The sequence below is a fragment of the Pygoscelis adeliae genome, unplaced genomic scaffold, assembly GCF_000699105.1.
Source record: "Pygoscelis adeliae isolate BGI_AS28 unplaced genomic scaffold, ASM69910v1 Scaffold139, whole genome shotgun sequence".
In the NCBI taxonomy this organism is placed as follows: domain Eukaryota; kingdom Metazoa; phylum Chordata; class Aves; order Sphenisciformes; family Spheniscidae; genus Pygoscelis; species Pygoscelis adeliae.
This window is the reverse complement of record NW_008825613.1, coordinates 897,970-922,159: the sequence shown is the minus strand read 5'-3', so window position 1 is coordinate 922,159 and position 24,190 is coordinate 897,970. Positions and strand designations below refer to the sequence as shown.

The 24,190-nt window shown below is 41.1% G+C and overlaps 1 protein-coding gene across 1 annotated transcript in view; it reads left to right on the top strand.

Annotated features, from left to right (window-relative positions):
- PRKG1 (protein kinase, cGMP-dependent, type I) overlaps positions 1-24,190 on the top strand; it is an 82,375-nt gene that overhangs the window by 35,050 nt on the left and 23,135 nt on the right. Inside the window, exon 4 of the mRNA XM_009332763.1 lies at positions 12,148-12,244. Within this exon, the coding sequence (XP_009331038.1) occupies positions 12,148-12,244 (97 nt within the window). The remainder of the gene's footprint in view (positions 1-12,147; positions 12,245-24,190) is intronic.

Here is a 24,190-nt window from a genome sequence, read left to right as displayed (position 1 = left end):
CCAGCGTCTTCTGTGCCTGCTATTATGTCAACCCAGCGATGGTCATTTCATGCCTCCTGTACCTTTATCATGCCATAGCCTTGTTGAGAGCTAGAACTTTTACTTCTCCTGTTTTTCTTTCTTACATCTTTCTTAGATGTTTGTGGGACAGTGCATGCACAGTTGCTTTGTTTTTTCTATTTCTCCAGATTTTCTTTAAATCGGCCCTTCATTTTGATGCTTTTTCTTTACTTTTGCCAGATACAGGCCTTCGTTATTTGTGTAGAGTTGTTAAGCTCCAGGGGAAACTTTCTGCCTCTGCAGAGTCTCTCCCACGTGGAGCCAAAAGGCCCTGCATGGCCCAAGACATTGATTTTGCTTTCGAAAGCAATACTCACACAAGAAAGCAAAATCTTAGCAGATAAGTCAAATTGAAAGTGGGTTTGACACAGGGTGATACTGGAATGGGATTGGTTATGTGGAAACCAATTTCACTAATCTCTTCCCACAGCCTCATCTGTCTGCCAGAATAAACAAGCGGAGTGAAAAACCTCGCTTTGTGTGCACACATACTTGCACTGTAAGGAAAAATCTGCTTCCTGCCTGCTCCCACTTTTTCAGTCGGATTTTATGTAATATTCCCCTCCTCCCCGCCTTCCCCTTATATGTCACCTTTTTTTTCAAAATAAATTAGAATGAAACATGCCGGATGCAACAACTTCTACCAGCAGTGCTGGCATGGCTGGAGCGCTCTGACATTGGCCAAAGGAATAAAAGCTTGAGGGTTTTGCAGTAATGCTTTGGGAGGTTTAGTCCGGTGACCCCAGTGCAATTAGTAGCTCTCGCTGATGATCTGTGGGCATTTTGGGGGAGCCACTGGATTAAGAGAACATCATTCACCCATCTGCTATAGCAACGTCTCCAGGTCCTATCACACATGGGTCTACTTGAGAATTTGGAAGAGGCTACAGGAAACATTGTAGAAATGTCGCTGGGCAGCCCTTGGAGAAGGGACACCAGTTCACCCAAGGTAGACCTCTACTTCTTGGCAGCCGTCAAGCTGGAAACCATATAGCAAGTAATTTTTTCCTAGAGGATTAGGGCCATTTGAAGAAAGAAACGAAGGTAAAACATAGCACATGCTGTTGCCTGAATCCCGTGGGACTTGAACAAATGTGCAATAAGGAGTGAACATGGTGAGTTGTACAAATAAGTATGTCTACCATCAGCAATATATCAATCTGTTCTCCACATTCTTTAAAAAGCCTAAGAGAAAGAAAAGTGCAACTAAGTCTCTTTAATCTGAGCATTGCTGTTGCCATGGTGAGCATTTACTTAATGCAAGCAACAACAGTCCTACATTATGGCTGGAGGCAAAAGGGCCATATAGTGTTTACGTGCTTAGATGAGCAGATTTGGGGTTCATGGGATCTAATTAGCAGTTTGCAATTAGATCATGAGATTTTGTAAAGTAGAAGAGCAATGAGCAGAACTAACAGTGATTTGAGCAATTTCAAGCTGTAATTAGACTGAATTTCCCTTGAGATCACATCTCACTTCCCAAGGTTGTAACGTGTCCATCGCTCTTCCCCAGTGACTCCTAACAAGTTGCCTTAAAATAACTTCAGTGTCCTTCTGTAGTACATAGTGGCACACTTGAGCCAAGTTTGGTAGCTGGGATTTCTTGACATTACAGAGGTCAACTGGAGTTTTAATGTGAAATGCTTTTTTCCTGGGTACTTCTCATTAGCATGAGTTTTCCTTGGTGTTTTCCAAAGGAAAAAGTAAGGTATCTGTAGGTATTTCCTCTGAAGTCAATCAGAAAGGTGAAAGGAAAAACCCTTGATGCTTTATCTTCCAAATATATTTTCTTCTCTACAAATCCAAACTGTTAAATTCAGAACTAATAAAGAGAATAGAGGGAAGTTAATGGATTGTCTCCTTCCTTAGCATAATACTTTTTTTTTTCTTCTAACTGATTCAAGGACAGTTAGCATCAGGGACAAACAGGCATGCAACCAAGGCATGTTTATTTTTTACTGACATTGTATTACTTTAAAAGTTAGGGTTTGAGTGCTACAACAGAATGCAGAATCACCAAGTATACCCAAACTATAGCTGATTTAGCTGGTGAATCTGCTGATTTAAACCCGAATTTTATCTCAATAGTGACCCATGATTTAGGAAGGTAAAATAGGAATTAATATGCTACAAAGTCCCTGGCAGTTCTTCAGTGAACTGCGTTTGACTCCAGCCATGTCACCCTGCAGTGGGTTGTTAGATGTTGTGCTGCAACCCAACAACATAAATCTAATATTTTATTCTGAAAGGTTGCTTATTCATACTAGCATTAGCACGTGAGGAGAGAAAAGTGCCAAGAAGGCCATTAAGGCATAATACTGTGGGGTGCTGGCATGGCAAAGATAAAAAAGCCAAGTGAAGTGCATTACACTGTCAGTTTATTTCCATCAGCCAGGCAGAAGAGCTTTCTCTTTATGATGCATGTGTCTTAGAGCACGATAAATGTTTCTTTGTAATTTGATCCCCACACTTCTGTTGTAATGAGCACAGCTATAGGGAAAAAGAAGAAAACACACACACACACACACACACAAAAACCCCCACCAACAGCTTTCTTGGAAGTAGGGATGGGTGGCCAGAACATGAAACTCAGTAGACTATAGTGGGCTAAAACATATAATAACTGCCTTTTCCTTTTATCTAGTGGGTGTGCTTTTTTAATTGAATATCCTTAAAAAACTCACTGCAAAACTAAAAAAAACCAGTACTGCATACTTGCTGGCATCGAAACATGATGATATTAGGGTATGTGTAGAGGGAGGATAGTAAACCAGTATTTCTTCCACCCAGCAGCTGTGAAGATACCCATTGGCCAAGGAAAACTGATAGGGATTTTTCTAGTGAAAATGTTGAATTGTCAACAAGGAAATGCTTTACAGAAATAAGTGATTTCAGCATGAGTTTATTTGGGGAAAAAAGATGTTGCTAAATAAAATTTTAAAATAGTCTTTCATTTTATATTTGATGTTATTTTCATTGAAATGAAATTAAGATGTCAGGGTCAGAGTGCAGCGTTTGAAGTGCTGTAAAAAATCATTTGCTTTCCTTAGAATTTTGTTTTGTGTGGAATTTCAGGTTATGTTGCTGCTTGTCTTGGAGTTGGAAAGTTATTAATGTTTTATTTTTCCACTGTCACCAGTGAGTTTCCCACCTAGGTTAACCCAGCATACCATACACAATAGTGCTATCAGCAACTATTTGGGGTTCAGTCTCTCACTGCTGAGCCAAGATACAGATGCAATACAATGGCAATGAGGTAGTTTCTTCAGCTAGCAACATCGAGTTTAAAAAAAAGACAAGGAAAAAAGGAAGAAAAAAAAGAAACAAACCCCCTCCTTAAGCAATATCTTTTAATACTATACAGAACAGGAAACACCACCAGAGGAAGGAATACTCCACATCCTCCCTTCACCCCTTTTAATTAAAATTAATTAAAGTCTTGTTTTTGTAAGTCAGTATATCCTGTAGAGTGTCTTGTTTGAACTATTTCAGGACGTTCTCGGCATTAGGCGTATTACAAAAGTGCAAATGTTATTTTAACCAAAGCTGAAACCAGGACTTCCCGAAGTAGGACCCTGAGAGAGAGTCCTGTTGGAAGCATCAGGCTGTTTCATTAGAAGTTGAAGAAGAAGCATGTACATCTAGAAAATAAAATATGCATTTCAGTGATGACCTCCCTTTGACTTTCAGTGAAAACCAGGGACCCAATTCCCTAAAAACCATCCTGATAACCATGCGCTCTGTTGAAAGCACTCTGCTTCATACCTGTACAGCATTAGCACTCCCTGGTCAGCTGGCATTTTATATGCCAGTTTGTTTCTTCCACCAAAATTTTGGCTTGTTACTGGCACGTGAGCATTGTGTGGATACAGGCTGTCAAAACACACCCACATTTACACAAAACCTTTACATCTGCTTGGACTGGAGAAAGAAGGGGTTTTTCTGAGCAGTTTGATTGTGAGCTTAGATACGTGGGAGCAGTTGTGCGTTTTAAAGGGAGTGATACATTTCCCCATGTTATAAGGGGAGAGAATTCCACAGCGAACATCTGAAAAAAAGGTGAAATTTGGATTTTAGGGATTTTTTTCCTAATAAAGTTGCTCCCTGCACATTCCGTGTTCAGATAAGGTCCCACTGCAGTGCTCATACTCTTGCTAGATGGAAGGTACAGAACCTAATAGGCATAAGTTGTTTAATAAGGTATTACCAATCTCTTGGCACATTTAGGAGTTCAACAATATTAGCTTCAAACTTAAGACTTTTTAAAGAGCCTGGATGATGAGAAGGTCTTTCTGAGATGTTTTAACTGACTGTATTTGAGTGCATTCAATTGCATTTCTTGGTGAAATTGGTCTCCGTGCAATAGCAAGTCTTCAAAGCCCCATAATTCAAACAAATCTTCTATTTGCTTAACTACTGAAACAACTTACAATGAGCACAGCTTATTATAACAGCATAATATCATGTTCACATTGCTAAGTTCTAATTGAAAAGTAATGTGCTTTTAAAATAGGGGGAAAAAATTATTTCTCTGTTAGTTTTTTAACTTTATGTTTTTAATTTCAGATCTCCTTCCCCTTCCAGAGGAAGTTAGAGATGCCATAGCTTTAATGTCTGTTTTAGCTGCCACTCAAATGTTCACTTTCTGTAAGAAAATCTAAACCAGGAGGTATGCTATTTCTCCTGATGTGAAAGTCGTTAAAGGCAAGTACGCTGCGAGTTCAAGTGCTGGTGGGTCCAAGAGAAATTCCCAGCCCCGACAACATGAACTTGAAAAGAAAGACAGCCTTTCTTTTCGATGCAATGGTCTGTGCAGCTGTGATTGCATTGTCGCCACTAGCACATTGCTTTTAAAAATCCAAACAAATTCTCTCTTGATTTGGATTTTCAGTCGAAGGTGTAAGATGTAGAAGGAAGTGGTAGCAGCTAAATCGGGAGTTAAAGCCACTGCACTGCTGACCTCAGAAGGATGGTCTGGAAGAAGGAGACCTGAACTAAGGAAAAGCTCCGGGTTATTAGTTATCATACTTTCTCCCTATATCTATCTATCTACAGGTAGATGTAGATAGATCGATATATGCCTCTTACTTGTTCAGTGTTGCTTGCAATTAGAAAAAATAGAAGAGTGTATGAGTTTGATGTTCTCCTCCTTTTTCTTCCTTGGTGCAGGGCAGCAAATCCTTGTCTGCAAGTAAATCCTCTCTAACAAGTCTGTGGGTAACACCATAGCACCCAACCCTTCCAGGAATGGGTTAGCATTAGGATAGCAAATGCCAGGCGGAAATTGTTTATGGGCATACTAACATGCCATCAGTCCATTGTGTCTGTGAAAGGGCAGAAAACCCCATTTGGATTTAGGGCAATCAAATGTCAGTGCTTCCCTTGGTAATACAACTCATGGCTGGGTGGGCAACAGTGACCTTACTGCTGATGGGAGAACTCACAGTCATCTTGTGCCGGTACTTTTATCCAACAGCTCGGTGTCTTTGATCGGCGTCTTCCTGCTTTCACGGTCAATGGAGATGTCCTGATACAATTTTGTGGTCCTGTATTTGTGAACGAGCTAATAAATTGCGATAATGTGATGGAGCTTGAAATAAATTCAACTTTACTGTAACGTTATGCGATGGACAGTAAAATAGGTAAAGAGCTGGTCTTTTTCTTGATATTTTTGTTCTTACTGATGCCAGTGTTTATCTGAAAGGGACGTTTGAAAGTCAAAAGGTGCATTTGTGCATCATGAGAGAGACGGACATCTGGTACCCAGGGGAAGAAACGCAAAACATAGTCATTTCCCATACAGAGGGACAGTATTTAGGAAATATTTATTCTCTGCTATCACTGCCTGCTCTGCCTCACTAATTTTGGGGCAAGCATCTCCCTTTCAGCCAATACAATTCCATGGAGACCTGAAAGTGCTCTTCACCTTGCAGGATCAGACACTTAGAGAGATCTCATAAGCATGTTATGGTCTTCCCCAACAGGGTTTTGGGTTCATACCCTTGGGGTGGATTTGTTGCTGCAGTGGTTTGTCAAGGGACCTCTCCCCCCCCACCAAAAAGTGTACTGACCCAGATGGATCAATACCTGGAGGGAATGCTAGATAAGAAGGGTTTTGCACGTGGGGTGGGACCTCTGAGAGGATGAGTGGCAACGCACCATAAAGAAATACAGATTTGCTCTCAATGCCTCTCAAGAATTTGCTTTCAGGCATTCCCAGACTCTGGATCTTGCTGGTTGTGTAAAATACACTGTCGCTGTGCCATGCTTCTGTCTGTTGCCTGAATGTGGCTAGATCTTCTGAGCCCCAGTCAAACAGGGCGTAGTTGAAGGTAAGGATCTCGTGTGGACATGAGACGAGGTGCTTTTTATTTCGCTTTCACCCATATGACCATTCATAGATTTCCCTTTGTCTAAAATCACTCAGAAATATGTGAACCTGAGCTTTTCAGAGTCATTTGAGCAGGTGGGAAAGAGGACTGCCCAGTGTGGAAGGGAAGGCACGGGAGCCCTACCACCATTTGCTGCATCTGCTCTTCCTTACATCGCTTTCAGATAACGAAGCCTCCTTGTTACATGAATTCGATCCATGTCCTCTGCCACTTTTCATTCATGTTTGGAATTGCATCTCTCTTAATAGCATGAATCCAATCCAGAAAACCTGTCGTGACTTCAGGGTACCAGGCAGGCGAACAGCAGCCAGGTGCCATGAGTAGACTAGATCCACGTGGGTTATTTTTCTAGGGCTAAAATATGTTAGGTTCAGGTGTATAGAAAAAACAGTCATAAAATTGAAGATTTGAGGTAATTTTTGCTTTCATTTATTACAAACTCATTTTTTTAAAGTGCAGTTGAAGCAGCATCCTAAAAAGAAATTAGTTCTATCTTAAGAATCATAAGGAGATGGACTGAGATAAATCTCTCATTTAGTGGACACAGAAATAGGGTTTCCTTTTGTGATGTATTTTTTTCCCCACCCCACCTGTGGCTCTTAAGCTCATTGCTTGCAGGCTGGGTCTCATCATCACCATCCAATTATTGCAACTCAAGTTATTCTAGTGTTTGCAGAGCTTCAATATTTCTATCTGCAGAAGTGCATTGCCTCTACAATGGGTGATACAGTGATCAGGCCAGCCAACAAAACTGAACATAAGGATGACAAAACAGCAGTTAAATGAGCAGGTGTCTGTCACTGAGGAAGGCTCTGAAATTCTGGTTTTATCCACCCAAAATGGTTACATTTGCTTTTATCAGGGAGTTGGTGGTTGGTTCCCATTTGGTTGCAATTTACATATAGTTGGCAGCACACAGGTGGAAAGAAGCCAAGTTCTCTATCAAGATGACAGTTTGGTAACAGATGTCTAATGTTTCCCAACACATTTAGCTCATGTGATAGGAATCGTGAGCTAGTTTAGTAAAGCTGAGCAGTTGGGTAATTGCAAACCTTTGCTCCTCGCATTTTCTCATTTATCCTTTTTAGCTGCCTAGGTAAGATGATTATCTTTTTTTTAATTATTATTTGTAGTTTTGGGAGGAAAAGCTTGAAATGTGTTTCGGAGTAATCATCATCCTAGGAGGCAATCACTCATTTAAATGGTTAGAAACCTCCAACAGTGCAAGAAGCCACAAGTTTTCCTCTCCTGTTCTGCATAACAGGCATTGCCCAAATGCTTGGGCTGTGGCTCCTGCGCTGCTGTTTCAAAGTAATGGGACATATGGGCGATGGTGTTTACTCCTGATCCCCCCAAGAACTCTGGTTTCTTGCATGTGATGCCTGTCCTTGCCGAAGAGAAGGCTGAATCAAGGCATTTTAATTAGCGACTCCTTAGGAGTATGTATTTTGTTTGGAAGGAGAGAAAGAAGTGGTGTTCCTAAGCCCCAACTCTTCCATAGGAGGGCCCTGATAATCGTTAGGGTGAGATCATTATGGAAAGCCAGTCATTTCAGTGAGATTTCAGTAGGTATCTCTGTCATTCAGATTTGCAAGAAACCTTGGACAAGAGCTTGCAAGATTCTGCAGGATGCTCGTGTTTGACCTAGATCTGCCCATCTCCCCCTCCATGCTGTTTTCTGTCATCCCCTATGGAGAAGATAGCTCTCCTGTTAGCTACAGGAGTGAACTATAAGCTCTGGCGCAGGGATGGTTTGGCAGGGTAGGTGGCAAAATCCAGTTTCCCTAAGCAAAATAGTCCAACTAAGAGTGCATTGGGAGTTGATACCTGGCCTCCCACAAGCTCTTGTGAAAATCTCACCCTTAATTTTAAAAGCTCTTTATTAAAAAAGACTTTTTGTTGTTTCTCCCTATTTGGATCACACGTTCTCTGTATCTTTTCTTTTTGTGCACTTCCAACTATGATTTTCCAGGCGTTTTGTCCTGTGATTCTGGGGCAAGAAGCACAATTAGCAAAATATCCGGAGAAGGGCTCTTTCTCAATTATGTCTAATTCAGAGTCAGAAAACCCCAGAAATCTCAACATAGTAAGTTTGACTTGTATCTGTGTAGCTCCAGAATGTCACTGAACATGGGTGTGATGCTGATCAGCATTCATGCCTCCGAGCTTGCCTGAGATGTCTTACCAATACACGTCTTATCTATTAATTTAGGAACTTAAATCACCAAATTTTCCAGAGGACAAAAAAATCATTTTCTTGTTTGAAAAGTCTCAGAGCACCATCGTACGGCTGCATATTTAGAAAATTAACTGCCTTTCTCATTAGACTGGTTAGTACTGGATGGGAAGAGGCTGTGGCATCTGCAAAGTGGTACCCAGAAGAAATACTCCCTGACCTGGCATGAGTACATTTTTCCCACAGAGTGCCAAGTTATTTCCATGTCAGCTTGCACAAGTTTGGTCAAACTGTCTCTACCATTCATCCCATCTCTGTTATATTCCCAGGGAATATCCCAAGCATCTTCCCCAGTATCTGAGCATAGCAGATTTCTTCAGCCTGGTCCAGACTGAACATTTTCCTACAGACACCCCAATATTAATTTTTAAACCTCTTCTGTACTTCTTTGCACTGCCCTCCCAATGCCTTGAAAGGGTCCCTTTTCTTTTGAAGGTGATAAAATTAAGACATGACATAGATTTTTCACTATAATTCTGTAGAGCAAGGAGCACGTGCTGCAAAACCTTGGGAGTTTCTGTTTAGGGAACAGCATGCTCAAATTAAGGAAGTTCAAGGGCCAAAGTTTTAATTCATATTCTGAATTTCAGGATGAGGATTATTCCCCAATTTCTGATTTAGGAGGTGGCTTGGGAATACTTGCATTTTGATATTTTTATTTAATGTGACTGAAGAGATTTATTCTTAAGCTTTGCAGGGCTGAAGTGCATCACTCCTGTTAGTTTATAGGATTTTAATTTGAAAGTGAGCTTTGACCTTTATAGCTGGGAATAAAACATAATTCAGATGTGACTGTTGTTACAGAGCATGTGAAGGGCTAGCTTGCTTGATTTTACATGCGTTTTGGTTTCACTATATATTTTTTTTAATTCCTTTTGGTTTTTGGATGCCTGTTGCACAGTATGTAGAAAACTGCATCCAATTTGTTTTATTTGCTTCATTGCACTTGGTATGTACTAACTACACATAAGCAGTCTGTCAAAGAGAATTAGCCAAGAGATTTCAAAAAGCAATCACAATAATGCTGCAAGTACATTTTTTAAGCAAGATAATAAATAAACACTTTTTTTAACTTTAAAAGCCACCAGCAGAGCTTTTGGCTTCTGCAACTCAACACACAAAACAATGAAGGAAGTTGGGACTGGAGTGGCAGATCCCATCTCCCATCGAACCAAGGGATTTTCAGGAGAATTGGTGGAATTTGCAGGGACTGGGACTATGGTCCTGCTTGCCTTGCCAGCACCGTGCCATGTCTTACCCAGTTTTTGTCCTCTTACATTGCATGATGTGAACTATACATGATTTTTGTAGGACTTGGCTGTCTTTCAGGATAAGAGGTGTTATAGGGAACAAAACATTTCCCCTGTCTGTCCCATATATTTTTGGAGACCCTAACACTTCTGACACACTGCTGTTTGGCATCTCTCATCCCCTGCTTGCTCAGCATTGAGAAATCCTCACTAGTTGCCCGGGGGAGAAGATGGGGTAGCTGGTCCCCTGCCTCCCTGGGAGGACGAGATGGCTTCCTTCCACATTTTCTCTCCTGCCTCCTTCCACCAAGAAGGGAGGCTCCCAAGCCTTGGGCAAAGGTAATGCAGGGCTTTTTGACCTGAAGTTTTGTATCCGTTTGTTTGACTGTTGAAGGGAAATTTTCCATGCTGGGATTTCATCTTCCTAGCAACTATAAATCATTAAGGGTATTTAACTGGTCGGGAACACAAAAGATAACTCATGCACTGTCTATACATTTATCATGAAAATTAGACTCATCTCATTGCTCTGTCACCCCTAAAATGACGTGTCTGCTGTGATTTAGAAGGGAACGTATAAATATGTCTTTCCTTTAGCAGAAGTTTTTAGTGACAGGTTTAGTATTCACCTCATGATGAGTATAAAGCGATCAATAAGCAGCTGTGTCACACAAGGTTATCCCAAGTTCGAAGCAGGCTCGGTACTGATTGGTTTCCAAAATCGGATGCATCAGGCTGCTGTGGCCACAGGAGCAAGGTCACCGAGAGGATCTGGTGACAGTATAAATAATAAAGCTTAAGTAATTTGTCGACAGCACCCCCGAGATAAAATTGCGCTTTATTGCATTGGATTTGGGGCTTGATGATGTGACCTTTCACCTTTCTTGACACCTCTTTTTATTTTTGCCTTTTAACTTCAAAATTTTTTTTTCTCTTTCTCGCCCAATGTCATTGCAGTTTTAAATAGACTAAAGAAGGTGGTTTGAACGGAATAAGTCAGTAAATCAATTCCATCCCATTATTGAATTAGAGATAAGCATGATGGACAAGGTACATTAAAAAGATAGACAGGTGGATATGTATATATGATTGTGGCTAACACTATGATGTTTTATCTTTACGCTAGCGTTATGCACAAATGAAGCATCCAGGTGAAATAGAGGATTATGGTCTGTCTGTTAATTGCAAGATATTATGGCTAAAATTAAGTAATGGAAAGCAAGCCAACTCTCCCTTTACACCCTCCATGCCTCTCTCCATAATCCCGTCAATGCTCTTTTCCCATACAAGTCTGTGTCACCAGCAGCCATGGTTGTACGCGCATGGGGACTTCTCTGGCAGCTGAATGTCAAACTTTATTGAGTGGGTGGATCCTGTTCATCCATTTCCCCTCTGAGCCTTTCTAAAAATACCATAAACCTTGACAAGGAGCTATTTTAGAGGAATCATATTCATGAGGATAGTCATGGGAAGCTTATTTTGGCAGGCTTGCATGTGTTCGATTTGCATGCTTCCTTAGTCAAGGGCTTGGTGAACTTGTGTTGCGAGCCAGTTGGACATGGGCTTAAGAGAGAGCATCTGGATTTTGGGACCTCCTGGGTTGGGACGTCTACTCCAAGTGAGTTTATAGGAGGAAAAGAAGTGAAGATATTCTTATAGGAATGTTGATATGTGACTGAAGTCATTCATTTCAGGCATTTGCACACCAGCCTGCAGCTTATCGGATCTGATTTCATAAAACCTGGCTGTGATTTCTCTCCAGGGACCTTAATGATCTTGCCACTTTCAATAAACATTTATAGAAACTACTGTCAACCTGTGGATAAGAGAAACTCCTATGAGAGACTTTATCTTCCAAAAATACTTAAAGGCACCAAAAAGAAAAACCACCCACAAGAAGATCAATAGAAAATGTCAAAATGTAGCATTTGCTGGGTAGCTGGAGCTGAATTGCAGTACCAGACATTTGCATTGTAGGCATGCAGTAGGTATGTTTGCTTTTCTCACTTGGAAAACCGTGCACGTTGGAGCGATGCTATAATTGGGACCAGCAAAACGATGAGTGTGAATAAAATCAAACTGTAAGAGATAAGATGGAAATTAAGCAGGTAAAGGCTGTTCCACGCTCATGCCATTCGGGTACGGTATTGCGCACTACTCATGTTTGCACCTCTAAGAAATTTCCGTTTTTTCGCATAAAAAAATCCAGATATGAAGCCGAAGCTGCCTTCTTCGCCAACCTGAAACTGTCTGATTTCAACATCATTGACACCCTTGGAGTCGGAGGGTTTGGACGAGTTGAGCTGGTAGGTAATCTTTTCCTCTTTGAAGTTTGTGTGATGTCCTAGAATAAGTACTGTGTTATGAGTCTTTTAATTTTTCTCTGTTATTACACCCGAATAACTGGAATAAAATTATATGATGGGATTATGTATTTTCTAATGGTTGAAGAAAGCTGAATTACATTTCCCGGTAAATAAAAATGTACAAATAAATGCTTTGCAGTAACTAAGAAGAATTTATGTACTAGGTTGAGAGAGGAACACACATCTTCTTTCTCCAAGTGGTCCTATGTTTATGGCATTGATTGCCTTTTAAAAAAAACCTGAAGAGTTGTGCGGCTGTTGAGTGCTAGGATTGAAAGAGCAACCTAAAATCTTAGCCAAAACTGCAGTAGCAGTACAATGTCTCTTCTAAGCAGTTTCTAATTTAAGTCTAGAGATCTCCTTGGTTATCACAAAAGCTGTAGATTCAATGTCTGAACTATGACAACACTTCACGGAAAACTACTTATTTTTTGCAGAATTTTAGAGAAAGGGAGAAATCTGAGCTTGCTTTTTGCTCTGCTTGGATTTGGAGCTCTGTAGTCTTTTTTAAAACAAAGCCTGAGCGGGAGGAGACTGAAACGGCAGCCGTTGCGTGACCCATTTATAATATCATGTAAATACAAAAACTTATAATAGAAAGAGGGAGCTTAGTTTACATTACAGTGCTGAGCACGGAGGAGCTTCTGATACCAGACACCAGTACAGTATGTTAGGAACTCCTGTAAGTTAGGGGCAGAAAAGTGAACAGAGTTACTGCTGCCATCACGAAACTTCAGGGAAATCCCCGCTCCGTAACCCTGTGGGAGCCAAGAAGACCTGTAGTGCTGGGAACTGGAAAACGAGCAAAATTAACTGTTTTGATGATTATTTGTGACGTAATGGGTAAATTCTGTGTTACAAGTGCAACTCACTATTCCATGTGATTTATTTCTGACTTTTCCTGTTTGGATGTATGTAAAATTGTGCAGAGGAAAGCACATCCACAAGAACGCTGGTCCCTCCCTGGGGTTTGGTTATTTATTTATTTATTTATTTATTTGATATTAGCAACTGTTGTTCTGGAAGACAGTCACGAGAGCTCACGCGTAGTCTGGGAAAGCTGTCCTTGCCCCACTCCTTCTATAGCCATCTTCTGCGGAGGATGCTTTAGAAGCAGTTTAATTCAGGTTGCGCTTAACCTCCCTTTCGAAGGTCCTTCCCACTCTGTTGACAACAGCATAAAGCTCAGGAGATTTGTCTCCTAAATTAACATCACTGCTGGCTTCGCCGCCTGAGGTGACCTGTAGTGAGGAACCCACCAGTTTGGGGCTTGTTTTGAATCTTGTGGAGGACCTTGTGAGGTTTGTTTTCATTTTTAAGGCTTTTTTGATGCATGCTGTCAAGCTTTGAAAACCTCAAGATGTTCCTGGGAAGGTGCATGAGTTTGTCTTCATGAGGGGTTGTTTATGGGACCCTCAAACTGCACAGATAAGAAAACAAATTGGACTGTGCTGTTGATGGCCATGGGCCAGTCCTCTACCTCTGGCTGCTCACAGAGTTAATTTGGAAGCTTTGAGATGTTGACAAAAAACAAATCTTACCAGTGCGTGACGCTTGGCCCGGTGTGAGGAAGAGCAGGAGTGGACATGCTCCGTCACTTCAACGTATCAGATCAGAGTCAGGTAGAAATACTGAAATCTTAGGTTTCCAAATCTCCGAAGCCTCCAAGAAGCCCTGGTGCCGCCTACAAAGCCTGCAGAAGACTACTGATGGGAGAAACATTTCCATCACCTTGTAGGGGTTTTCTTCAGGGGTGGGTGCCCCTCTCCTAAGCAGGAAAATGCTGGTTAAGGTCATTTTCTGTAGTTCTTAAATAATACTGAATTACACACGGAAGGATAAAAGATATTTAAAAGTTTAGCTTAACACTCCAGATTTTATTATTTTTCTTTACCACCAAGGGAAATTTTGTTACTAAAAGAAGAAAATATTCTTTTTGTCAAAACTGAGCCTAGAATTGCTACCTCTTGCTTCTATCTTCTCCATGAAAAATATGTTTTATAATTTAAGGCTAAAAAATGAGCTAATACAAAATGTATCAGAGGAATTGACTCTTTTATTGCCTGCGTGTGTTACGGTAGTCTGCTGGTGCACAGCAACATTGAAATTTGTTCCTGGAAAACATTCACATTTTTGTGTTTTGCAAGAGCAAAATTGATGAAATAAAGTACATTGCAAGGAAGAAGATTTTTATAGCTTAACCTTGGCCGCTGTGGGCAGGCCCCCCCAGGGCATCTCCGTATCCTTCAAGAGGGCAACTGGTGGTGTCTGGTTGGAAACTGGAATGTCTCAGGCTTAGTTTGTGTCTTGCTGGCCAGGAAGGAATAACACTCCCATTGGCCTGTGTTTTAATTTCCAGCTGTGGTTTGTATCAATATACGCTGGTTTTCCAGACACCTCTGTGAATGCTGCCTGTTTGGAGAGGTAACCCCTTTAATGCCTTCATACACAAGTACATGGCTTTTAGGTGAGACAGCCTAAAATTTAAATAATTTTCAATTCTATGGAGATTACATGTGGAAATACCTTTTTTGTTTCGCTTTTCTAGGTAGTTTTATTTTTTGTATGTCAAGAGACATTTCCAATGGATTTGCACTGGTGTTGTACGTAGTTTGCTCATTTTTTTGATGGCTACCTGATGCCTCTTGCAACATGCCTTATCCTTATGGAGGCTGTTCTCCTTCTTCATCCCCAACTGGACTATGTAATCAGCTTTTATCCAGGCTTCTCTCAAGGAGGGAAACCAGCTGAGTAGTGACTGTGCTATTTTAGACGGGGACCAGCTCTGCCGCTGGAACAAGAGCAAATAAAGGCTTTTCTTCACTTACAGCAGGACCTCTATGATCCTCAGTGTTTGAAAAGCAAACAGGTGGGTTGGAGAGACCACAGTCTGCCCAGGGCCGGCCGGCGCCACATTCCTAGGACAACCCTCCCACATTTCGGAGGGCTGCCAAGTAGGTGCAAGCTGCTCTGGGACACATCTCGCCCAGCTGGTGGACACCTCCCTTAGCAGGGCAGAAAGAAAACAGTTGGAGTGGACTTTTTGGTTTTTAATAGCATGGATTAACAGATGCATCCACTATTTTTTGCAACTTGGCTTCTCAGCACTACGTCAGTTGATCATCTTCTGTGTTGGGATCCAGGTGCCTCAATAATACATTGGAACAGGGAATGAATATGTCATCTCAGGTTCATACCGCAGCAAGCACTGCTCTGCAGAGGACAGGGATGTAGGTCAGGTGTCCTCAGCCTCATCTCTCCTGAACTTTATTGCTCTTGTCTTTGTTCTTTAATTTCCTTTTAAGTCCTGTGTTTCTAATCATCTGCCTCAGGTCAGTTATTTTGGATTTAAATCAAGATTATTTTAGACAGCTCTGAAACAAATGTATTGGAGTATCTGAACATACGGTGTTAGAGTCATTATTGCTGTGAAATCAGTTCATGTAGGTGATGGCTGAGCACAGGTAGACTGAAAATCAGGTCCACGCCTGAACACATGCCTTTTTATTATATTGATTTACTCAGTTATCACTTCCAACAATCACTCAGAGATCGAGGAAGGAGAAGATTTTAAATCATTCCTGTTGCTATAAAATTGCAAAAATAATATCTTTTCTCCACACCCCATCACAAGCTTGATTGAGACTTGGTTTCAGCTACATCTTTGTTCACTTCTCAGGACAGATAGGCCAGTGAAAAACCTATAGACTTACCCACTGTCCCTGCACTTATACAAGCTTGGAGAGAGCTGTGCCTTCTGCACTGTTACTATGGGTAACATATGGCTTGGGGCATCCTGAAGGCAGCAGGCAATAGGCAGATTAAGGACAGTCTCAGTTTTTAGCCCTGACTTGACAAAACATTTAATCATATGTTTTAACGTTCAGCAGTTTTGCAGAAGTTGGTGGCACTTAGAGCACATATTTCAACCATATGGTCATTAAACCTCGGGCTGGAAGGGACCTAAAGAAATCGTCATCCAGGCAGAGTCAAATATACCTAACCACTTCTGACCTGTTTTCCCTAATTTGTTGTTGAAGTCTTTAGGGAAGGAGATTCCCAGGAAGATTTTTCCTAATATTTAACATCTCCCTGCTGAGGCCTGTAGTAGGCTTGAAATACAAATACGTACAACCCTTGAGGTTGGGTTGTATGTATTTGAAGACCATTACCATGCAAACCTGAAGAACTCTTTTCTTTAAAAGAATAAATGTGCTTCTTTTGAGCTTTACATCTAATTCATGCTTTCTAGGCCTGTGATCATTCTTGTTCCTCAGTCTCCAGCTGGCTCTCACCTCTTTGGAGCAATGCCCAAACCAGGCATGTTAGTCCAACCTGAACCTTCCTCTGCTCAGGTAGAGCTGGACAACTAGGGGCAGCACTTTGCCACTACTAAATAGTGTCCCTTTTATTTCAAGTCATCGCTTCAGTTTGTAAATATTAGTTTGAATTCCTTTGCTCTTCTCAAAAATGCTCCCACCCCTCTCTGGCTTGATTTTAATAGGTGCAAAGTTAATAACATTCTTCTTATTTCATAATTCAAGTTATTAATGAAAGTGTTTTATGATGCCATATACTAGAGAGACCCCCTTGAAGTCCTTTTGGCTGATGGTGACCACTAAAAGCTAAACTCCTTTACAATATGGAGATTAATAAAGACATACACATAAAATATGAAGCCTTAGTTTCAGCCACATTTTACTGGGGCTATACAAGACCTTTTTAAAATGGACACTATGGCATTTTTCATTTTTATTCGTGTTTTAAGAGAAATCTGGCCACAGATTATGAAGTGCAATCAAATTTATTGTAGCCTCTAGCCTGTTTTGTAAACAAAACCATTAGTGAATTAATTAGATGGTGAGGAAAAAAAATGCCGTAATTGTCTTCCAATAGACTGACAGATGCATAATTCAGATATTTATTAGTGGAAATTTCCAATTGCATAGCTATCCTTTTGTTCCAGCTATTACGAAGCTTTTTATTAGAAAGATCAGTCTTCTCTTTGAAATATCTTTTTTATTTTTAATTGTCAGGAATCCTTTGGCCTCCTTCCTTGTGAAAGAATGGGCATTTTGGGTGCCATCAAGGCAAAGAAATTGAGATTTAAGTGAGGAATTTGAAGATCAGGTACCTGAGTAAATCCCACATTCATCTGACAACAGATTCATCTACTGCTACTGACCTGAGCAAAATGCTGGTTATGAAGATTTGGCCCTTTTTTTAACTTCCCTTCTTAACTATATGCAGGATGCTTAATTTCAATGATACTGTCAGATGGGGCTGGACCACTGCAGAGCTATTTTTTTATTTTTCCTTTGATTTTTAATTCCTAATGGAATTAAATATATCCTTTGTAGATGGAAACATATTCTTGGGGCTTGCCTGTTAACAGAAAGGATGTTGTCAAAGTTTGGAAAGATGAGATGCCATTTGTAGCCCATCAAATATTGTCAGAGGCCGGATCAGGATATGAGCTGTCAAGCCAGAGGCTTCAGCTCCAGTTGAAGACAGGAATAAGATGTAAAAATAGGTGCTATATTGTGGACGAAGCCAAACTCTGGAGCGGGGCCAGATCATGTATGGGGTTGGAGAGTTTAGGTCCATCTCATATTTTTGAGAAACCGCAGTAGTGAGTTTTTCCATTTGGTTTCGCATATTTTAGCTATATAACCCTTCTTCTGCTATTTACTTTTTATTGGAATGATTTTCTGCATGAAACAGTTTACATTCCTCACTGCTTTTTAGCCTTTTCCTTCTAGACATTTTTGAAAAATAATATTTACCCCTGGGCTTTATAGAAAGACACAAATTTTAATACATTCCTCAGTGCCCTTGCTTATAGAAAACTTAGTTGTGCATGTTGTCAAGCATTGAATCCAATTTTCAGTACAGGGATCAAAACATAGAATTACAGGTTTTTAGCATAGTTCAGTATTTAATTAAGCAACTTTAATTGTTAAATAGCTGAGGTTTTCTAAGGACTGCATTTTTTAGTGTATACTTAGGTGTATTCATAGAGTGTAATTTTGCAATTTATTTTCCTGTGGAGTCCCATAGCACTCAGATTGTGATACGGTATTTAGCACTTTCCCAACCAGTTGAATCTAGACTTCTTCAAAGAAAATAAGGTTACTGTCATGGACAGTTTCCACCCTGCTGCCCACTTGTAATTAATTCTTGATTCATCCTTCAAAGTTTCAGCCTACAGTATCCCCTAAGGACTTAATTTTTACTCCATTATTTTTCTTTCCATCTTGGGTCTTTTTTTTTTTTCAGTCTTGACTTATTTTCCAGTCTAACCCAGTCCAGTCACCGTGTCTGTTCACACACAGCATGCAGCTAACCCAAAACTAATGCAATGTTGAGCACGAGGTGGAAAGGATATAGTGAGAAGCACCAGGCAGCATGCTTGTAATTTGTATATGCAAACCACAATTTCTCTCTAAGCCTTAGGTCAGGAGAGTGGCTGAATCTGGCCTTAAAGACATGTGCAAAGTACCTTCAAAACCCTAATGGAGAAATCTGCAATACTGAGCACCACAGTAGGCTTTGAGGTGTAAATATGAGCAAGATATTCCCTTGCTTGCCTAATAAAAAGAAATGCTGGGAAGAAAGCAAGTTGTAAGGCAAAGAGTATTATGGTGGGGAAATCTGTTTCATCCTGGAAGAACGTAAGTATATTTAGTACTAAAAGCATGCTGTACTCTTTGGCTGGGGAGGGCAGAAGTCGCCACTTTGTTCGTGCAGCAGTTCAGCTGTCGGGATTAGGAGAGCTCAGCTTGCAAGTGCTGTGCTCAGCAACAGCTGCTGCTATTTTTGTTCGTTCGAATGCATCTAGCTGGGAAATGCTGGAAAATAAAGGACCTTGGACGTACCCAGCAAGCAAAAGCATTTGCACTTCAGTTTCCGAGCACTGCGGTTGAGTCAGTTATTATTTAATGTGATACGAAGATATTCACGTTTCATGATAGCACTGATTTGTGGCTCCATTATATCTGAATAATACACATATAGCAAAATGCACAGCTAGCAAAAGCCCTTTGGAAAAGCATCTTTGTCATTATAGAGGTATCGCTGTGCCCACATGGAGAGTTCAACAGAAGACGTGAGCAACAAGAAACTTGTCTTTGAGTCATGGACACAAGAGTTCAAGAAAAGCCTCTGTCCAGCTCCTAAAAGCTCACCATTACTGCATGTTTAGGAAAAAGCCACATCTCCAGAGTAAAGGAAATATTTTTTTCTTGCACAAACCCCACTCCCTGTGTGTGTTCCCATTTAGCTGGGAGCCTGGCCAGCTCCCTTGAAGATCAGCAGAAAAGACTCATGAGCAAGGTTTTTGTGACGCGGTGTCCAGACGCTGTGAAAGTTGATGTTCAAATGCCTCCATTCTATCAGCGAGAGGAAATCTGGGGATTTTTAAGTGGCAAACACCATTCCAGTTGTAACCTCAATGTAGCTGCCAAAATGAAGGAAGGATAAACTATATAAATATGTGTTCAGCTCTGTGTTCGTGCTCTTCGGTCTGTTGCTCTTTCGTGGCTTCAAGGGTCTGCACAGGGTACCGTGGTGGCAAATAATATCTGTAGCAGCTCCCTGGAGAAAAAAATGTAATTGTAGGGCTTCTTGGAAAACCCACGGCCATGCAAGAGCTGTAACCCACAGGCACAACATCTGCAGTAAATGGGAATTCAGAAAATTGGGAGAGGTTCTTTGCTGTCTTCTAGAAGATCATGAAGGAATAGAAGACCAGACGTGAATGAGATAAGTGCAGTTAAAATAGCGTATCCTAAGGCTAGGTGTGGCAAGGTTCAGGCACCTCACTAGTCTTCACTGAAAATAAATCCTTCTTTTGTGGATTGTTCTACGTCCTGGTAAATATTTCTTAACATTTACAGATTCTCAAGGTCAGCTTGCGTTGTACCAGTTCAGCTCTCACTGGAATTGCACAGAAATTGCTCACGTTGCAGACTATATGTAATACACATATATGATTTATAGTAAATAGAGACAGAAAGAGGAAGGATAAGAAACATACCGATACACCCATTTACTCTTTTTTTCATCGAGGCCTGGATTTTGTGTCATCAATACCCATTTTCCCAGGAAGTCTGAAAAATCACTAAGGTGTAAAACCATATTTATTTGTACGTGAATTATATCTGTGTTAAAAAAAAAAAATCGGGTCTTGAGTGCACTGTGTGTTTTGGAAGTTGCAGAAGTTTATACACTGTAAAGCAAAGCAACGCTTTTGGAGCAGTTCCAACAATTTCATGTAAGCACGGGGAGCCCAGGACAAGCCAGCTGAGGTCTAACGAAACGAGGACTTGGAAAAGCAGGAGACGTTGATCTCTTCTCTTTTTCTTGCCTTCTCCTTCTCCTTCTTCTCCTCTGCATCTCTCCTTCTCCTCTTCTTTTCTCTTCCTCTCTTCCTCTTCTCCCCTGCGTTTGCATCTTGTCCCAATCTTGCAGCATTCCTCTTCTACCCAACTTGCTACCAAGACATCTTCACCCCCATCATATTGAACTTTTTAAAGTTTCTTTACTGAAGCAGCATTATTTTCTCAATGCTGAGAAGTTAAATGTAGTCCTGTGAATTCAACCTACTAGCAGCAAAATGAAGCCCGTTTCCCTGCCATGTCCTCTTGTCCTTTTCAAGAGAACTTCTGGTTGAATGTATTTTCAGATAGTGACCCATGTGTTTGGGTTCACTCAGGGGTAGCTCTGTTACGATGACTCAGACTGCCAAAAAACCACCTGGTGACATGGGAATGGGGCATCATGGTGAAGCACAGCCAAAGAGGAGATGATGAAGCGATGACATCGGACAGTGCTCCCCAAGTGACATGCGACTGCAAGGAAAGTGGGGAGAGGGCAGCTTTGGGGCTGGCACAGAAGAAAGCTGCTTGCTTCAACTCCTGTCCACTCTGATGTTGCGGGGCTTCCTTGCTTCAGAGGTCTGGAAGGATGTCACATGTGGAGGACAAGAATATCTGCCTCTTCATGAAGTTGGCAATCACTGTGAGCTCGTGCGATGGGAAGGGGCTAAAAGATGGAGAAGCCTAACTCTTCCCGTGTAGCCCTGACCAGTTAATATCTGTTGGTTGAAGATGCAGCCATGGCTACAAATCTGAATGTGATACCCCATCACCCCAGTGCTTGGACCAGAATATTTTGCAAAATATATGTATATTTATTTTATGTTACATTTATATTTATATATGCATATAAATATATATGCCATATAGATTTTGTATCTTTATATTTTTTGCAAATACATATGCAAAAATATATATGCAAAATACCTATATATGCAAAATAAAAGCATCTATTTCTTATTCGATTTTGCTTCTACTATTTGCTTTTTTACTGCTGTTATTTTTGTCACTGGGATGCAGTTCATTTCCTGGGTAGGAATCTTGCAGAATGACCTAATCTAATTAATTTTACCTCTTCTCTCTCTAGTTTTGTACATCACCTCTTTAAGGTGGTGTATGGGCTTTATTTATCTACCTTCCCTAATGCATTTTCTTGTCTTTTGGAGAGAAAATGTATTCCTGTTCCACAACTGAAAGAGCTTATATTCTCCTCCAGAGGTTCATTTCTAACAGAGAGGGCAAGAGCTCAGGAAAATTCACCGGGAGGGAGTCCGACCAGGAGAGCATCAGTAGTAACTACAGCTTTACAAGGATTCACTATTTTGGGGATTATTGCAGTAGAAAGGATGGTATGGGTCCATTCTCAGTGGAGGTTAGCTGTTCAAGCTGCTTTGCATTTTGCGATTAAGTCCATGCAAGTTGGAGACAGAATTGCAGATATGGACCATGTGCCAGAGCTCAGTGATGAGACGGACATAAAATGGAAAGCTGAAACGTGTATGAAGGTGGAGAGAAAGAGAAGGAATATACTCAGTGCTATAAATTTGTTGTGGATTAACCTCAGTCAGCAACTGAGCACCACACACCCGCTCGCTCATTCTCCCACCCCCCTGGTGGGATGGGGGAGAGAATCGGAAAAGTAAAAGTGAGAAAACTCATGGGTTGAGATAAAAACAGTTTATAATTGAAATAACATAATAAATAATAATAATAATAATATATACAAAGCAAGTGATGCACAATGCAATTGCTCACCACCCTCTGACCGATGCCCTGCCAGTCCCTGAGCAGCAGCTCACCACCCGCTGACCAATGCCCAGCCAGTCCCCGAGCAGCGGCCCCCCCGGCCAGCTTTCCCCCAGTTTATGTACTGAGCATGACGTCACATGGTATGGAATGTCCCTTTGGCCAGTTTGGGTCAGCTGTCCCGGCTGTGCCCCCTCCCAGCTTCTTGCGCACCTCCAGCCTTCTCAGTCGGTAGAGCATGGGAAGCTGAAAAGTCCTTGACTAGTGTAAGCACTACTGAGCAACAGCTAAAACATTGGTGTGTTATCAACATTATTCTCATACTAAATCCAAAACACAGCACTGTACCAGCTACTAGGAAGAAAATTAACTCTATCCCAGCCGAAACCAGCACAAAATTTTATTTCTAATTTTTTCCTGCTACTGGGCCGTTCAGCAGATACGCAACTTTAATATTATCAGTGAATGTGGACATTTACAGTGGCCTTGATGTTTGCTCTTACCATCAGTGCAATGAATTTCCAAGAGAGATCATTTTGCAGATGTTTGTGCTGGTGAAAGGGCAATGACTGGGTAAGGTCAATGCGAGGAGAGGAGTGAAAAAAGGAGGAGGGAAGGGAACAGAAATTCTTTTAACTTGCAAAAAAATGGTTGAGAGAGATGGAGGTTGGTGGTTACCCAGTGTCAGCCCACTTAGTGGCTCAGCTGTTCTCAGAGAAGAGCAATTGAAACCCAAGGCTCCAGCAGGTCTCCACTGAATCAATAGTTCTGAGGCCTTTGAAATACAAGATGTTGCTTCCAAGTGAGTGAAAGCTGATCTTGTGAGCTGTGTAGCAAGGATGGCTCCTTTGCAAACTGCCTGCCTTGGAAAACTGCACACTTTTCCCTGTTCTGAAGCATTTAGGAGATTTTTGTGGTGGGTTTCTTTGGGAGGCTGAGCTTCCTGCCCAACATACCCCCTTCCTTCTGAGCCGAGAGTCAAAATCCTTGTGGCTTCTGTGGCTCCCTGTGCTATTTTTCTCATTATAGTTGGAGAACAGGGTGTTCTCAGCAGCCCATTCTCATCTTCTCAAAGTTAATCTTTTTTTTTTTTTTTTTTAATAAAAAATCCAGGTGACTCCTGGATTATTTTTTTTTTCTACTTTTGAAATGAGATTGGCATTAGACATGGGGTTTTTTCTATTAACTGTCATGAGCTTAATACTATAAATTACTGTTTGTAAGAATAATAAAAATGACCTGGAGCTCCCCAGCTTTACATCATAAAAATAGTCCTCACAGTTACCACGTTTGGCAGAAACACCAGAGGAAGGGGAGGACTCAGGCATGTTGAAGAAGGAGGAGAAGTTTGCAGGATTCATTTTCCAGGTGGACAACCAGATGATCCAAAATGTAAGCCTTAGATTTTGTACCTCGGCAGCTTGTTTCGGTGCATCAGCACATTTAATGCAAATTAATCCCCCCGCTCTCTCAAACTCTCACAAATTCTCTGCGTTATGAAACACAACAAGAGTGGGACTGGAAAATGGATCTAAATTCTCCTGTGGCTTTAGGTCAAAATCTTGCATTAGCTAATTGTAGCCACCTGATTGTTCTATATTTAAACATCTGTGGCAGTGATAACGTTATCAAACACCAAATAAAACCATTGCCTTCTGCTTCCTCATAGTGATTTCCTTTCCTGTACTTATTTTGCAGCTGTGCAGGTACACATAGGAAAGCAGGTTACTTCCCCAGGCTCTCCACCATGTGCCCAGGCATT